This window comes from Notothenia coriiceps, unplaced genomic scaffold (assembly GCF_000735185.1).
Source record: "Notothenia coriiceps isolate Sejong01 unplaced genomic scaffold, NC01 NC01_scaffold00000339, whole genome shotgun sequence".
Classification (NCBI taxonomy): domain Eukaryota; kingdom Metazoa; phylum Chordata; class Actinopteri; order Perciformes; family Nototheniidae; genus Notothenia; species Notothenia coriiceps.
In genome coordinates this window covers 6,970,705-6,989,614 of record NW_011333040.1, presented here as the reverse complement: position 1 = coordinate 6,989,614, position 18,910 = coordinate 6,970,705, and the positions used below count along the sequence as shown (strand labels likewise).

At 39.3% G+C, this 18,910-nt stretch overlaps 1 protein-coding gene across 1 annotated transcript in view; it reads right to left on the bottom strand.

The window, feature by feature from the left end:
• The window catches only part of LOC104950431 (uncharacterized), a 121,863-nt gene that overhangs the window by 87,767 nt on the left and 15,186 nt on the right, over window positions 1-18,910 (bottom strand). The window contains exon 2 of the mRNA XM_010776955.1: window positions 17,847-17,871. Coding sequence (XP_010775257.1) covers window positions 17,847-17,871 — 25 coding nt within the window. The remainder of the gene's footprint in view (window positions 1-17,846; window positions 17,872-18,910) is intronic.

Below are 18,910 nucleotides of genomic sequence, written 5' to 3'. Positions count from 1 at the left end.
CTCCTCATCGCCCCTTATTCAGCCTGTTTGACTAATAGTGCTGTCTGTGGTCAGTAGCTTAGCATTCACACTTCAAGCGATAAGGCATGTTATGAGTTAAGATTAAGCAATACGGTTGAGGGATATGAACAACTTGGAGAACAAATACTGTAGTCACGTACCGAACACTGGCTGTTTTGTAAATTAAAGTATATTTGATGTTTATCACTAAAATGAAATGATACTGATGGGTTTTAATGTATGTTCAATTTCAACAATCATCTCAACTCTGGAATTCAAGTATGGACTCAGTATTTTTTGATTTTATAACAGAAGTTTGCATTAGTTCTTATTAATTGTATAAATTGAACTTTGAAATTGATACAAATTAAATTGCAGTGACTATTAATTGTGAAAACCCTCAAGAAATATTTGTTAAATACTATTAAGAGAAGGGAAGGTAAACTCATTTAACAGGTTAATATAATACTTTTTTACGTTACAGTGTAAATAGTTTCGGTAGTGGACAATTTTCGGTAGAGGAAGGGAACTTCCAATGACAGTCTGAAAATACGATTAAAAAGTGACCGGTTCTTTTACGTAGATATGTGCTATTTAGATATGGTAACAATATATAGGACCAAAGTTGGGAAAAACATATAATAAAAAACTATCCATTGTGCTGTGTATGGGCCCATATAGAGACCATACAGTATGTATTTCTGTATGATGTCTTCAGGGGTCATACTTTAGACAGGGGCTAACAAAATTAAAATCACTACACATCATTTTATGGTGTGGGCGCCCTGCTCAGCTCAAGCACATGCTGAGCCATGGGGAGGAGTCAGAGGCGGTTGGCAGAGAAAATACTCCATAATAACCGGACACCCGCCATGCAGCGGTTGATCCTGTCTTCATATTTGCCAGCAGGAAGGCAGAAGCCTGTACAGTGTTCTGTTAGGAGTGGACACTTTATGCCTTAAAAGCTTTGATGAAAAGGGTGTGTTCAGGGCCGTGGGAAGTAGGGGTGCTGAGGGTGCTGCAGCACCCCCTGGTGGAGGACAGGGGATATGCCACTTCCACAAGGATTGAATACAAAGTCATAATACAAAAAGATAAAACGAAATTATTGCAGCCTTGATGTAACAGACATTCATTAATTAGTAAAGATACACCCTTTTCACCGGTTCAGAGTGAGGATAGAGATGAGAGAGATAGAGAGAGGGGGTGCACCGGTACCAGGGTGTGGGATTGTTGTTAAGCTTTTGCTGCGCTAACGGACATAAGAAGCTGTTTCTACAATAATGTGAGGGAGAGCTCTCTGCTGTCAGACTGAGAGGCTCAGTGAGGTAAAGGACTCTCTCTGAGTGTTTAGATAGTTCACTTTAGTCTAAGTTGTCTCAGTGGGTCTCAAACGGTTTGGTCACAATTTATGTAAACAAATATTTCCAAGGCACACCTTTATAATTATTAGGATAAATAAAAACAGGTTTGAAATCATTCCAATAGGACAGTAAACCAAAAATATTGTTTAAATCTGGAGAGATAAAAAAATATGCATAAATAAATGTTAAAATTAGATATAAATGAACCACAAAAATAAAATAAGTTTTAACATTTATTTTGTATTGGCTATGGTAGGTTATTGGAAATGTTCACATACTTATTTGATTAATAAAATGCAAACCGATCTTTTTCATGTGGGTGTTTAGAGTTGTAACCCCTAGATCAGTCTCTAGTAATTGGGTGCTCAAAGTGCACCAGATTGAAGCATTTTACTTTAAAATGATAAAAGAAATCTTTCCGGGGGGGACACCCGGGACCCCCCTAGAGGATGTGACGACTACCCCCCAATTAAAACATGTTCATACAATACTAAATACATTTGAAGCCTTTTTATATAAGCTGTCCACCATGTCAATACGTTTCTCTGTTTGTAGTGTATTGGTCTTTTGTAGAGGTTTTTCCATTGCTAGCTAAAATATTGCCTAGGGCAGCAAATTAGTCAGAACCGGCCCTGGTGTCATCCCCACAGCACCCCCCATTTGAAACTTGTTCCCACGGCTATGGAAGGATCCACACTTGTGTTTTTCAATGCACACACAAATGTGTTCCGTTTCATATGCATGTAAATAAAATCCAAACACAGAATTTTTTTTTAAATATTCATTTTTGATCCACACATATTTGTTTTCCGTTTAAATCCCCTGAACCTGCAAACACNTGGTCTTTTGTAGAGGTTTTTCATTGCTAGCTAAAATATTGCCTAGGGCAGCAAATTAGTCAGAACCGGCCCTGGTGTCATCCCCACAGCACCCCCCATTTGAAACTTGTTCCCACGGCTATGATAATTGTAATATTCCAGTTATAAACGACATGAATCATCAAAATGTTGCTGTATTTTAGTGGTAAAAAAATGCATTCATCATCATAATTATTCTATATACAGTATATAATTTACACAGTGCCTGCAAACCGGAGGAGAACGCTGGCATTTCTCCTCCTACTTGAAAGACTACGGAGGGATAGGGTCTGCAAAATTTGTTTATTTTGGGGATGGGCCAGATGCTCTGACCGGTCCACTTCCTGCCCGGCGACTCTGCAACGCCTAGCGTTGCGTCGAAAATATAGACTTGAATCCTATTTCGAGCGGAGCCCAGCGCAGAGACGCTTCTGGGATGCTTCTGAGCCGTAACGCGGCGCGTCAATGGAATAGCACCCATTGACTAGAGTGGCCGCGATCTTTGCGAACGCCGCGGCCGTAACGCAGACGCAGACGGACCCGGTGGAATCTAGGGTTGATTCCACAGGGTCTCGGCTTCTGAAAGGCACCCGGTAGGGTATGTTGCCGGAGCAGGCCGGACCAAAACCGCGGCGCAGCCGTGACGCGACGCAGACGGACCCGGTGGAATCTAGGGGTTAGGGATAAGGTGAGAAGTTCAGTCATCCGGGAGCGACTCAGAGTAGAACCGCTGCTCCTTCACATTGAGAGGAGCCAGCTGAGGTGGTTGGGACACCTAGTAAGGATGCCACACGGGCACCTCCCTAGGGAGGTGTTCCAGGCACGTCCAGCTGGGAGGAGGCAGAGGGGCAGACCCAGGACCAGGTGGAGGGATTATATCTCCATGCTGAGCTGGTTGATGGGGCCAGGGAGAGGGAAGTTTGGGGCTCTCTGCTGGAACTGCTACCTCCGTGACCCGACTCAGATCAGTGGTAGATGATAGATGGATGGATGGAATATTATTTAAAAAAAATGTATTTCTTTATTTGATGACTGCCCTACTGAAAACCCAAAAAGAATGTGTATTCAGTCAGCTCGGAGTGGGCGACACCTGAGTGCAGATCAGGAACTGAAGGCCAACAGCTGGTGAGACAAAGAGGTCTTTAGCAAAGTGCAGTTAGTCTTGTGTAGAGGATCTTTTTAGGGGGGCAGAGGAAGGTGGGGGTTTACTTTGGTGTCATGGCAACAGCAGCTGGTAAGGTCTCCTGGGAGGAGAACATAGGGATGTTGTAACCAGGGGCAACTGAGTGGTAACTAGGAGTTACTGTTGCCTAGATGTGAACCGAGGTAATCTGCTTGTTCAGTGCTTTACAGGACATGTAAAAAAAGGGGGGCAAATCCATGTTAAACCTTTATGTGCAGTTGTTCTTAGCTCTTTTACAATTAATTATCACCAATATTAGCTCTGGTTAATCTGGATTTAACCATTTAACCCTTAAATTATTTCTGTATTTTTTCCCTCATGTAATATGGTGTAATAACAGCGTAACATGGTTGTAACATGAGTATAAAAGGGGTGTAATCATGGTGCTATACCGGTGTGTGTGGAAAATCCCAAATATGGATGTGAATGCCCATTTAAGGGTAAAAAAATGAATGCATAATGTAGGGCTTGAAAACGTGGTCATGAAGAGTTTAAGAGGCTCACCGATTGAAAAAGCAAAGTTTGAAAAGCTAAATTAAATGGAGTGTACTCCATCCTGGTTGAAGATACCTTTAGACCTTTTAGAGTTATTACGCACATGACACACACACACATCCAGACACAACCGACGAGGCCACAGTGTTCACTATGAGCCAAGTAAATGTCATGTCTTAGGTGCTCCTGGTGCTTTCTGGGCTCATAACAGAAGACCCCCACTTCTCTAATAATACACACAGCCGGTGTGCACAGATACTAATCAGAGTACACACATTCACCCATGAGTGGCAGCTCCCAACCGCAGCTCATTAAGAGAGAAAAGTCAGGAATTAGCAGCCGCTGTTAGATTCTCTCCCAATATGTAGTTTGGGGATGAACAAACACTGAGCGGATTTGCCTCTGATCATCAGCACCGCCAATCATCTCCTGTAGTTGCGATCGCTATGGTAACCCCACTGTTTTTTTGCATGGAGGCGCCTCACTTTTCAAGTACTGTGGCAGGTACTTCCTCTGCTCATTACGGTGCAATCCAGAAACAAACACACTTCATAGAGAGATAATAATGGATGCTGCTTCTAAAAGATGTCACATGCTCCATTACTTCTGTCCCTCGAAAGTTGAATCACCATGAAACTACGCTAAGAACTTTTAAAACAAAAGATGAAACACGTTGTATATTTCATTCCCCTCATTTTTATTATTTATAAACTCTGTAGTTGTCCTCACAAGAACTGAACAAATATGCAACTAGTAGATGAATAGCTACATAGGATATAATGCTGAACATGTGGAAATTCTGAATATGGAGTAGATTTTACAACTTGTGGTTTGATTTTAAATCTCTGTGGTTCGCTGCTATGCCAGAAATAGCATTGTATTTTACTGACACAATTTGCAATTCCAAAATAATACATTATCTGGCATCATTTAATGACAATATATTATTCACTTACTATATTATGTTTGTTCTGCTACAATCGACATTCTACACTATTAAATTGTTTTATGACATATTAAACATACTACACTATTACCTTTTTCTTTACAACATACTACTTTTTTTACCAATATTTTTGACATGCTCAACGATGTGGATTTTTCAGAAATGTTTGACATACGATATGACTTTTTTTCCACATACCATACTATGTTGATTTTGTGATATTTTTGACATACTATACTATGACTTTTTTCAACATACTATACTGTGTTCTTTTATCTGATATGTTGCCATATATATTTCGATAAAGTACATTATGTTAATTTGGATATTTTTGACATACTTTACTATGAGTTTCATTCGGATTTGTTAAACATGCAACATACTATGTTGTCTTTTTTATATTCTCTACATACTACTAAATGTATCCTGATGTTTGCGATAGACTATACTATGACTTTTTATTGATATACTATGCTATGTTGATTTTGTATGATTATTCAACATACCATACTATGTTGTTTTTTTTTTTTTAGACATACAGTACAGTACCATGACACTTTCACAATCTGCTCATCAGTCCAGGACACAATGCAGCTCTGATTTCATCGCTGCCTCTTTGTTCAAATTCTTAAAAGGTTGCGTGTGTGTGTCTGAGAGAGAGAAGTTGAAAGGGTCACGTCAGTGAATTAATGATTGCCTTTCACACCTCCAGCACATGAGTAGAGAATCTGGATGGACTGATTAAACGCTTTGCTTTCTTCGTGATGAATTGTTTGGTCTCATAATTCCCTTGCCCTTTGGTGTCAATCCTCTTCTTTGTTATAACATAAAGAAATGATCCAAGGCCTGCTTAAGACCTGTGTGCAGGCATAATAAAGGTCACAGTAAAGGTCCCTAACAGGCAGTGAAAAAAACGAATCTGATGACGCAAACCTGTATTTTCCACTCAGGGTTAACTAGGTATAGTCAATGATTGGTCAAAGGGCTTTTTGTTGCTTTTATTAGTCTTTGATAAAGACATCAGAGATTCTAGGCTTGGTTACTTGTCACTCTCACTATAATCGTTGTCTTATCTTTATTTGCTGGTCAAAGGATGGCAACTATTGCCGTTAGATGAAGTAGACAGGAAGTACAACCTTTTCATTTCTGAATTGGCACCATTCAAAGTATGCAGGAATATTAGCACTTCCTGTTTGCATGTACCAATGGATAGACTATCACCAGTTTATTTTGATACAAAAGAGAACTTGAACTGACTTGGCAGTCTTAGTTATGCCTCGAAGAAAGAGAACACATTTTCTTGCGGCAATTTGGCACTTGAAGAACCTCTGTTCTAAACTGATAATTGCCTTGAGAGCTGGTAACCCTAACCCTATTGGAGAGAGCAGTGCGTTCATAATCATCAGTCTCTTTAACTCAGTTAAGTTCACCTATTGTCTGCCTTTCCTTTTCTCTTCCATCTATTACATACACGAGTAAAAGAAGACCACAAGATTGGAATGCTCATTTGCATAGAAAGGGCCAACGTTAGGGGTTTCTTAAGAATTTTGTTGTTGTGTTGTGCAGGTTTAGAGACTGCAAAAGCAGCACAATCCTTTTGTGAATCATGCTTTGGTGAGGAGATCAGGAACTGAAGGAAGGATGCAGAGGAAAGAAGGGTAGAACAAACACGATTACACAAGCATGGGGAGGAAGTGTATGGACTAACTCATAGAGAAGTAGAGGGATATACAGTAAGAGACCGAGGTGGAGAAAATGAAGGGGAATGGAAGGGTTAGGAGATAAGAGTAGAGACTTTACAGAAGGAGGTGCAGTGAGGAGGAAGAGAAAGGGAAGGGTGACGGTGCCAATAGCCCACTCATCCCACAGGCGGCTCAGCTTTGTTTCAGCAGCGCTGCCAAATGTGGCTCGCCAGGGAGTCATGCCACGCGAGCACCAAGGCCCGGTTTAAAAAGCCTTGGTGCAGACTGCACTGCAGAGAGGAAGGGAGGGAGAGAAATGATGGTGGATTGAACAGGAAAGAAAGAAGAGTTGGACAATGAATGAAAACAGTAAGCGAGAGCAAACTGAAGAATGCCCAAGAAAAACTACAGTATGATAAAGAAAATTGGGGATACACTTATAAATAAACCCACATGTTGTATGCTTAAAAGACTTCTATTGCACTTTGAATATCGGACTAATTAAAAAATGCTGGGCCCAAATCCAACCATGCTCCTTTTTACCAGAAATGATATAAAGGTGGGATTGATCCCGACCCAGTGGAGGGCAGGGAAAGCGTCAGGTGAAGAAAAAGTCTTCAAAGGGTGTCTTAACTCCCAGCCTTTGATCCAGACGACCAAGACACTGAACAAAGGGACTTCAATCCCCTCTGGTCTCCTCCCTCCCTCCCTCCCTCCCTCTTTCTTCTGTAGGCCACCAAAGGAACCTGCTCTAAATCCCTTTTTGCTTTCACTCCGCCGTTTCCTTCACATCTCATAGCTCCTGCACCACCACATTAACTCACTCAGGTTCACCGCTGCATGGCTCTGTTTTAATCTCATAACTACAGGAGCCATGTTGTATCATGCAAGACTCCTGCATGATCAAGTGATGCTATAATGATGCCTGAATGTCTTGTTTTGTAGACAATAGGTCCATGTATTTAGCTTTGAAACTAAAGAAGTCACTCACTTTGATCCCTGCAAATTGAAAGGAATAGATTGACATTTATATCAATGATTCGCTTACTTGCCAAGAGTAAGGTGAGACGATCCATACCAATCTCATGTCTACACACTAAATATGAAACTAAAGCCACCAGAAGCTTACCTTAGCAAAACAGTTAGGTTGGATTTGTTGAAATGTAGAAATAAAATCTCTGATAAACATGCTATACAAGTATCTTGTCTTATAAGTATTGATTTACTATTCATGCTAAGCTAAGCTAACCGTCTGGTGATATCAACTTCACATTTACCAAAAGACATGATAGTGGTATTGATATTATTATCTAACTCTGGGCAAGAAAGTTAATAAGAATGCATAACTTGTCAAACTATTATTTGTATTGCTTATCTTGCATGTTTGTTTGGGATCATTTCTGTATAAATTGGATAGGAACGGCGGCCCACAGGGGCAAACCGCTACAACGGGCCAGAACCCTTTGCCTAGGAGGAACACGCTGCAGTGTAAAAAAAACGCTGCAAATAAACAAACCACATGTGCCAGGACACATGCAAATAAAGAAACATCTTGACAACAACATCTTGACAACACATGCGCCATATTGTCACTTGTCGGCTACCGTACAGTACATATCCATAAAGACTTCAAAAGCTTATTTTGTCTTTTGCAGATAACTTGGTTTTCCTATTTATGCTAAATGCAGCCAAAAGTGACAAATATGAAGTATTGTCATAATGTATAAGTATTATGAAAGTGGTCTTGGATCCGTCTGAAGTTTTTAGCTCTATCCCGGTTTACATAAGTGCAATGGATGAAAGACATGAATGCTAATGTAGTGAGATAATATGCTCATGGTAACAAACTTTTATATACATGTTATATACCCATGGCTGTTCTGTACTGTATACAGCACCTTTGTAGTACCAGAGCAGTATAATGAGGATATGAGGATGTTATTATGTGTACCAAGATTAAATATACATACTTCTCTTATCATAGCTTTGCCCTGCAATGTCTCTCACAACAGTTATACATACCCTTTGAGACAATTGTTTCTTTGTCTTAATTTAATTGAGCTAGAAAAATATTTTCCTTTCTGTTTTTTTCACTGAAGTCGAACACTGTAAGCAGTGGACTGGATATGATTTCATTGTTTCAGCACCATTAAGATTTTTAATTATGTAATTTTAGAACAACCAGCCACCCGTGTACAACTCTGCAGCCAACACACACCTAAACTGAGCAAGGGTGAAAGAAAAAAAGGTTTTTATCTTCTGTACTTTCGCTGCAATCACTTAATTTGATCACACATATGGCCAGTCCCACAACTGCAATTTTGTGAAATGCGTTCATGATCATAAGAGAGGGATTTGAAAGATGTCTCAGAATACATAACAGTACAGTTTTGTGTCAAAGCACAAAAAGAATATGGAGGGATTTATCCTTGTTCTTATTGTTCAGACAATGAACTTCAAATAGAAACACCTATGATTACGAAAAATAAAATGAAAATGATAGCATATCACATTCTTGTGTCTTCCAGCATAAACGCTTTCCTTCCTTTGTTTTCCCTTCCTTTCCTGTCACTCCAACAGAACTTCCCCTCTTTTCTCTGTCTCCCTCGTCATGAGGCACTGTGGGGCTCGTTAGCACCGGCATCAGTGATTAAAGACCGCAGGTAATTAGATACACATGACACCATTCTGACTGACTGGTGCTCTGATGAGCTGCCGCCTGGCGATGCTCTCTCACTGCTACAAGTAACAAGTTATTTCCACTGTAATATTTAGACATTAAATCCACTGTATCAGGGTTTCAATCATGTTTTCAGCCGGGTTTCATTCTATGAGTGGATTTGCGTTGTTTCTGGGTTATTACTTACCACCACTTCCAGATTAAGTGGTTTTCACTCCTTCCACACAAACTGAGAAAGCCTGTTACATTTCATTCAGCTGATACTTTTGTCCAGAGCGACTTACCATAAGTGCAATCAACCATGAAGATACAAAGCAGCAAGAATCCTGCAAGCTTTCAATAAACCAAACAATTGTATGTGCTACTGCATTTTCCTCAAAGCCAAACATTTCTAAGCGCTGTGCTAAGAACAGAATAGAGAGGAAACATCTGTAGAGTTTCTCCTAACCTAATATCTAAAGGGAACTTGTTCAACCATTTTGGAGCCAGGAAAGCAAACATGTGTGTTTTTGTTGAGGGGAATAGCGAGCCGATTGGTACAGGTTCAGGAGTGTAATGTTTGAGCAGATCCTGGTCGTAGGAATGACCTGATCCATTCACATCAAGGGTAGGCCAGTACCAGTGTCTTCAACCACATTCTAGCAGCTACCCATCTTCCTGAAAACCTACACTCAGTCTGGCATTACGATGGATTTATAGAGAGAACTGGATACAGCGTTGTAGATGGGACCCAGTTCATTCTTCTGATAGTTGCTCAGTGGCGCATGCAGCCAAAATGGCCTGACTATCGAGAGCAAAAGTACCTGTATCTGGGCCCATAGAGCTGGCGCACTTGTGTTTTACTCAAGCCCCGCCGCCAGTCCACAGCATCATGGCAGAGCTCGTACTGGGTAGTTGATTTAGTCCGAAAAACTATCCGCTGTCTTACAGATTAAGCTCCCCCAATGTAAGTCAGTGGGAAAAAGGCTTTTTGGGCCCAATGACATCAGGTACTGACACATAATTTGTAGGACCACCACCATTTGGCCATTTCAATTTGTTTCAACATGCAGCCTACTTCCTGAAGGCATTACTGAATATCTGGCATAATAAATAACTTCCTGGTTTGAGGCTCACACGCAGTTTCTGAGAATTAGTTTGACATTTTGGGAAATATGGCAAAATAACTTTTGTTTTGAGCTTTCTGCAAAGAGTTGGGTCGAGTGTTATGTATATTTTTGTCATACTCAAGGCAAGAATTTGAATACAGGTGTTTCCCAAACTGTAAAATCATTCCTTTAAACTTCAAAGTGCTGAGACATCAACCCTAAAAACAGGTGGAGGAACAGACAGAGATGTAATCCTTCCTATTTTGAGACCTGTGCACCTGTGAAGCTGGCTCCTGTTGAATAAACCATGAACTAAGTGCTCCAGTACGGGCCATCATGCTGTATGTCTACTCTGCACTGCCTCATCTCTCACCCCTGTCTCCCCCCGTGTCTGCTACTTGTCAGTTTGTCTTTCTCAACTAATTTATGCCTTGCTTTCCTCTCTGTCTCATTATTTATGTTGACAGCGGCACAGCCAGCACTCTTCATCCAAACCTTTGTCCTCACCCTGCCTCCTATATTTATATCCGGGATCCTTTGACACACACTACCAATAATCCAACTCTTGTAGTTAAGATAAATTACTTGACAGAAATGAAAACAATCGAAAGCACAAAAACAAAGGTTGAAGAGTTCACCGGTAAACATTACATGTTACTTGTTAGATGCTTTTATCCTAAGCGACTTACATACTCAATAGTGTGGGCAATCCCCACAGGAGCAATTTGGGGTGAAGTGTCTTGCCCAGGGACACAATGATATGCTGACTGCAGTGGGGTTTGAACCTGTGGTCCCCTCATCCGAACACCAACGCACAGCCCACTCCACCACACGCCTCCCCAAACAATGTAGATTTGATTAGCGGTTCACACATCCTCAGTTCTGCTCTCTCCAGCTCTCACTCAACACATTCAATGCAGACAGTGAAGAGAAGGAACATGTGGACTTCAGTCAGAAATAATGATGTCTCCATTCAAAGGAGAATATGGCTGCTTAAAAAATGTAGATAGAAAAAGTAACTGAAGAGTTCTTGAAAGTTGCCCTATCTAGAGATGCGAACTGTAAAATATGTATGTAATGTAGACAACCAATGACAGAATGACATCCCATAATACTAATAATCCATAGAGGCTGGAATTACTGCTGCTTTCCAGAAAACTCTCACATTTCTGAAAAACTACGGGATGCCACCCAAAGTCAAAGTTCGTACTTGTAAACTCTCAGCAAATATATGAAATATGTCTTGTACACAACATTAAAATATGCTCAGAATTGTCGAAGAAGTATATGTTTATAGTAGCCCTTTGGCATCGTGAACCTGGATAATTTGGTATACAAATTGACATTCGACCTGAGAAAATGTCAACCTCCGAGTTCTTTTGAACGAAGCATGAGAGCACAGTAGAGAAGTCATAGTGATGATGACTAACTGCTACAGAAACCAAACTTTGTGGTGACTGGCTACTTGCTCTACTGGCAAGTATTGGTGACAGAGGGCTGTAAAGGTTATCTATGCAAGATTTATAAGAGTCTAAAAATATGAAAAGTAGATTGAGGAAAGGTGGTTATTGGGCAGATACATTATTAACACTAGGATCAAACACTAAGGTATTGGTGAAATAAAAACATCTTTAGATGCAAGATGTTGTTTTCTCTTTAGCTTCACTTTTTATGGAGGTAGATGTAGTGTCAATACCAGGTTTCCCAGATAACATTGGGGAGAGAAAAGCTAAGAAAACATTTACACATCCAAAAAAAAGGACTGAGAAGCCATGATACCATTCGCGAAAAAGAGAAGAAACAGAAGACAGATTGAATGATAATATAAGTACAACGAAATGACTTTCATTAATTTAGCAGTGATAGGCTCTGTTTGGCCACACTGAAGCGAAGCAGCTGCACCCTGCTATTTGCTTATAGAGGTTTTAAGGTTGTAATTCTGTCTAGTCTTGACAGCACGGATAAACAAGCCTCCCTAAACGCCGTCTGCTTTCTGTTTTTCTGTCAAACACTGTGACGATAATTAGCAGATGGCTGATGAGTCACAAGGCGCTAAGCACAATAAATAAATAAACCTACCAACTAACCAATGAGAACACAGATAGAACATTTTAGGTTGTGTTAGTGTTTCTCTAACATGGTGTCATGAAAATGTTTTGTTTTTTTCAGGCTTCCCTCTGTCGGCAAATGAGCAGGGAGCTCCTAACGCCTGGGAGAAAGTCACAAATTGTTCATTTGCATATACAACCAACATTGCAATGATACAAAGCCAGTTCAAAAATCCACAAAGTTCTGCTTTGATTAGACCAGGTGTGAAAGTTACAGGATTGGAAAAGACTCAGTTCTTAAAATTCAAAAACAACCAATCCCTGTGCAACACGCAAATACCTACAGGGACACGTCTTTGACAGACTACCAGCTTCACTTGTTACTACAGAGTGCAACTGTAAGCAATAGCACAGAGAATGTTTTGCAAACTTAGTAGTGTGCAGGTGTTGGATTTGAACCAAACTCTGGTGCTTTCTTTCATATCCAACCAAAAAATACTGCTAGATATAAATAAATGTTCCACAACGACTAACAGTGACAGCCACTCCAAGGTACAAGCTAACGCAACAGTCTCACAGCATTTCGTGTTATAGTCACGAAATTAATTTAATCTATTGATTTATGTTCAACAACACGATTTTCCCCTTTTTTTCGTGTCACACAGAACGATTTTAAAAGCAATATATTTCTATTGGTAGTATGTTTCGTGCCTGCAGCACGTCTTTTTGTCCGGTCGGGTCTTGAAAGACCGGAAGCTGTGTGGTTCATAAAAACATTTTCTTAATCAATATCTTACCCTAAGCCTAATCCTTTTATTTGAAATAGTATAATGTCAGAGTTTTTTTGCTGTCCGCGAGGAAAAGAAATGGGGCAAAGAGCCTCAGAATACTGAAATCTGTATTTAAAAAAAAAAAAGTTTCCTTATAATTTGTTATTATTTGGTGCAGGACGAAACATACCACCAATATAAATACATTGGTTCTAAAATTGTTCTGTGTCAGAATACTGAAATCTGAATTATTTTTTTTCTCTTTTTCCTTCGAATTTGTTATTATTTACATTGCTTTTAAAATCATTCTGTGTGACACGAAAAAAAGATTAATTTTGTGACCATAACACGAAATGCCGTGATACTGTGTTGGCTAACGAGCTAATGAGCTAACAATCTAACAAAAAAACTAAACTTAGCATTGGGATACGTTTGCTATTTGCCGATTTTAGTCCACAACATATTTTTTTGTCTTTTCAGGTAGTTAAACCTGGGTTAACAGATCATTAATCATAGCAGAGTATTTTATAAACTTCTATATCCTACAACTTCCCTTGAGACAGACTAAAAACCTTACACAACCATTGCTGACCCACACAGCTTTTTCCACATTTATTACATATTTAAACCTCTCGTGTGAGGTTTACAAAATCACTCCCCACTTCAAATAGATGGTAGTAATGTTGCTCTATAGTGAGCAGTACATCGTAATTTTTGACACTGGAGTCAATTTGATTGTGAGTTATCTCTGACAGTTGATTTTTGACTTATATCCTTTCCAATAGGGTTCGGAAAGTTAGTATAAATTAGCGTGCTTTACATGCCACGGACACCACGAGGTACTTTCCAATGTGGACATTTTTGAAGGCGCAACATTATTGGAAACAGAAAAGAAATTCCACGCAAAAATGATGGACAGTAAATATAAGCCAATACAGGTTATACATTTGAAATAATCAATAATTGATTGATGTATCAACGTGGATCAATCAGCATGTTTTAATGTTCTGCTTCTGTAAATTATATTAAAAATGTGCTACATTTGGCATTAAACGTGACGACTATAAAAGAGGACAGCACCAGGAACCTTAAAATCAAGAAGCTAAATTGAACTCAGCCTAGCATTTACGTTAGTATTAACCTATACTTCCATATTGCATGATCTGACACCTAATTCCACAATACATAGAGTTTGGTGCCCTTGCATAATTCCCTGCATCATTATACACAAGTTCAACAGAGGTTGTTTTGCCTGCTGGTTGACAGTCTTACTTGGCAGATTAAATAAAACAGAGCCATCATCAATGTTATTAGTAACACAGTTTTTTCCTGCAGTGACAATACAACATTACAGCTGTAAAACAGGCAGAAACTCTCAGTGTACACTGAGTAGTGGGTATTACATACAAGTCAGAAGATATATACAGTAGGTGGGATAAATGTCGTTAAAACTTGTTTATGCATTACATTTTTCACGACCAAAGTAGATAAATGGGGAACAAAAGTAATTGGAGGAAAAAACAATTACGTTTTGCAGCCCAGGAGTCAGGATAAAAAGCGTTTTTCATTTTAGAAGTACAATTAAAATGCAAGTACACCTTCATTTCATTTAGTCAGCAGTGACATAAAAAACATGCAAATAGAATAATAACCCAAGTTACTATTTCATAACATTTCCATTTGACTTGCAAGGATTAAGTATCAAACGGCAGCGGCTCAGTGAACTGTGTCGTTTTAGAGGTGCTGCTGCAAGTGCAAACAGTAAACCAAGTGCTGTCAAAGGATGCAACTATTTCATAGAATGATTGGTGATTGCTGAAAAACAATGTCTTTGAGTCAGGCGTGATAATCGCAAACAACACGCACAGAAGCGCACATACACACATTCAAACAGGCATACTCATACACTTATAGCACACAGAAAATTCTCTGCGATGCCTGCAATTTGTATTTGAAGTAGATGTGCTCACACACTAATGTTCACACTCTTTCTGGCTTGCTGTTTCAGCAGCTTGGGGGCAGGAAGGTCTTCCCTGAAATATGTGCCATGAATGTTAAGACAGAACTCGACCAATTAAATATCATTTACTGCCCCGCTGTCAGATATACGACACTCTTCGTTATTCCTCACTTTGTCTTTCTCTCGGTTAACCCTCTCCCCCTTTTAGACTCTGCCACCTCCCACCTCTCTTTCTGTCAATATCCCCCTCGCCGCACCTTCTCTTTTAACAATTCTCTCTTCTCCCCCTCAGCATCCCCATTTTCCCTTCTCTCGCTCATTAAAACAGTTCTCCGGTCTTCTCCCAGGAGAGAGGAGGAGGATAAAAATAGCTCTTCTCCAGCTTCTGTTCGCTGGCTCTTTCTCTGCAGCGTGCGTTCTATACATCAAATGGCTACGTTTCTTCATGATATCTGTCGTTCCTTCTTCAATCTCTGTTACTAAGTCTCAGTCTCTCCTTTCTCCTGCTGTGATGCTCCTCACCCATCCACACTTATATCTTCCTCTATGAAGACTCTGTTTTGAGCAGAAATGGAGAGACCGTCATCGCAAAGTTACACAGCTTCGTTGTGAAAAGAAGAGAGCTATATTCTCTGTATGGGATAAGATCGGCATGAAAGGTAAATGTTGTTGACGCTACCTTTCCTTTTCTGAGCTCTTGGTAATTAGGAAGTGCAATCATTTAAAATGTTGACAGCTGATGCAACAACCTCCAGGCAAGATACAAATGCAATGCAGCAATGATGTCAAAGTTAAATCATCTGGAAAAATTGTTTACAGTATGTTTGCTAGTCTTCTACTTGATTTGACAAATATATTTTTTCCCATACATTTGCACACACTCAAACACACACGCACACGCACACACGCGGCGACTTTACTAACAAGAGCTGGGTGATGAATCAATTCGTTTTTTCATTTACGATTTTGGATTTCAATGATTGAGAACAAGATAATGGAGATTACTGCGCTTCATTTTATTTTGCATGTTATAAACCAGCGCACCTCGCCTTTTCTATATGTGAAAGCGTAGCACCTTTGCCCATTTTGGTTGAGATATTGACTGCAATATGTGGAATGAAGTTAACTAAAATGTTAATCATAGTTTTCAGTAGCTCGAAGTGTACTAAAACAAATATTAAATATATATGTTATTTTAATATACATTTACATTTAGAATTGTCATGTTTGGTAGTTTTCATAAAGTTTTGGAGCCCAACGTTATCATTTTTTAAATAAACATTTAAATATATAATATTTGTTTTAGTTTACTTATATATAGACGATATACTGTATATACATATTGTTTATCAAAATTAGCAATATGACTTTTTAAATCAGTTTTCCAGTTCAATAAAACATCCAATTCTAACAAAACCAGTGTTTAAAAGAAATGTTTGAAGAGAAATGTTAAATAAATGCAAGTTAAACTGCCGTAATAACGTGAAGAGACATCTTCTCTACAACTATTCATTTTGGGGCGATAGCTTTGCTGAGACCAAAAGTAATCAGTTTGGGTAGATGAAAACACACACACACACACACACACACACACACACACACACACACACACACACACACACACACACACACAAACACACCAAGAGCAAATGGCCATCTGGCTGCTATGAAAGCGCATCTTTTTTATGCTGTTTCCTCATTAGTTAAATCCTTTTAGTCAACGGCAGAGTGATGGGATAAAAGAGGAGAGAAGGGGAAGGATAAGAAATAGGAAAGATAGATAGAGGAGGAGATGTAAGCGAAGAAGAGAGAGGAAGATGAAGAGATAAATAGAGAGAGAGAGTATCAGCACATAGATGCCAGAGGGTATAAACAAACCGCTCACTGGCAAAGCTACACAGCAATATAAACTTTCCCCTTCTGAAAACACTTTTAATGTCCCAACATGCTAAAATACAGCACACTGCCGCAGCAGCTCAGACTGCAAAGCTTCATGCTGAAGAGTGTTCCACTGCACAAAGCAGAGGAAACGCATCTCTGACTATCATCGGTCTGAAAACTTTCCCAAAGAGGCCAAGATAGTTCAGGAACAGGTTTGTTTGTTAGATTCGCCTTTGGTACATTTTTGCCCCTGGATGCAAAACTACAGATGCAAACTGTATGAAAGCAGAAGTGAACATTGTGAAAAATCACAACTCCATTCATAATGGTGAGCAAGTATACGCACAATTCCAAACTGGAATGCCGCCATTACAAATCTTATTACTGACAGAATGTGCCTGGATTTTTTAAATTGCACCAATATGAAAGCTCCAAAACATTTTTGGAAATGTCATTTTGCATTTTAATTTCCATCAGAATAGACGACAGACATATAATACAAATACATATATTCAAGGCTTTTCTGTCCTTCTAGCAAGTCCGAAAATTACATAAATAAATTCTAATAAGAAAATGTTTATGTTTAGTTTTTAGTATTTATCTGTTACAATTAAAATCATGGTAAAAGGCTTAGGAATCAATGGTATACAAAGAATATCTATTGATTTTTTAGTAAGTCTTTTCATTCTAGATCGGTTTTCTTTTAAATAATTTAATAATTTTAATAAAGCAAGTCATCTATAACCTGAAAATACAGTGTCTATAAGAATACATTATCCATCTATCAATATATATATATCATTATACAGTAAATTCCAGAAAGAACTGTAATGGATAATGTTCAAGGTATAAAAATTTGTATTTAATAAAGACAATTAATGAAGTCACTCACCATCTTTGTCAGCTCTTCTGAATATCTGTGAACAGAAAGCAAGAAGGTGTCGTTAGTATCAGTGGCGGCGCTAGGGCTCAAGCCCCGGATGTTTTCTGAAAAGCCCCGGATGTTTCACTTAAAAAAAAAAAAAGGCATAGCCTTCCCTGCCCTGAAGAAGAATTGATCCTTCCTAGTGCCTGACAAGTTTTAAGTAAATAGCCTATACAGTTATGGATATTAGAGAGTCATTTTCATCGAAGCAGGCGCCACAAGCTGCTGCAGCAGCAGCAGTATCAGCAGCTAACAACAATGACATCACCAGCAGTGAAGAAATGGATGATGTTTCAGGTTTGTGAATCTAATGGTGATATCTGCAGTCTGGCTGACTGAGTAAGAAGCGAAAAAGAGTGATGTAACGTTAATGTTATAGCTAGTAAACATGGAGTAACCACACTAAGTATACCCTTATATGTTAGTATGTATACAGAACATGATTAAAAATGATCCAAAGATGTAACGTTAACCCTTCATACCTCAGTCTACTTTTAAGACACTAAAATAACGTATTCCAATTTTTATTTTGTTTTCGCGCGTGGAATTATACCGGCTCTCGTTTCAGTACACATAACGGAACCATAGCAACGGAACTGACAGGCAACGGAACTGACAGGCAACCCTCAGAATCCGATTGGCTGTGACTGCATCCACTCAGAGTGTCCGTTTCAGAAACGTGAATCTTACACTCTACACGTCACAAACAAAGATGGTGAATGAGAATAGATCTATAAAACGATAAGCAATGCGCCAGAATCAATTTGAGACTATCCGCATCCTTTAAAACTCTACGCACATTCGTTTCACCGAAATAAGTAAACGACTGTATTTGAGTAAGTTAAGGCATTAGTTTGCTTCATTAAAGGATGTTAATGAATAAGTGTTCTCCAGTGCCTTTTGTCCGCTTTAAAGGGGACCTATCATGCAAAATGCACTTTTGTACCTTGTTTTATACATGAATATGTGTCCCCGGTGTGTCAGAGAACTCACCAAGTGTCAGAAAACACAACCCTCTCTCTTTTCCTCCA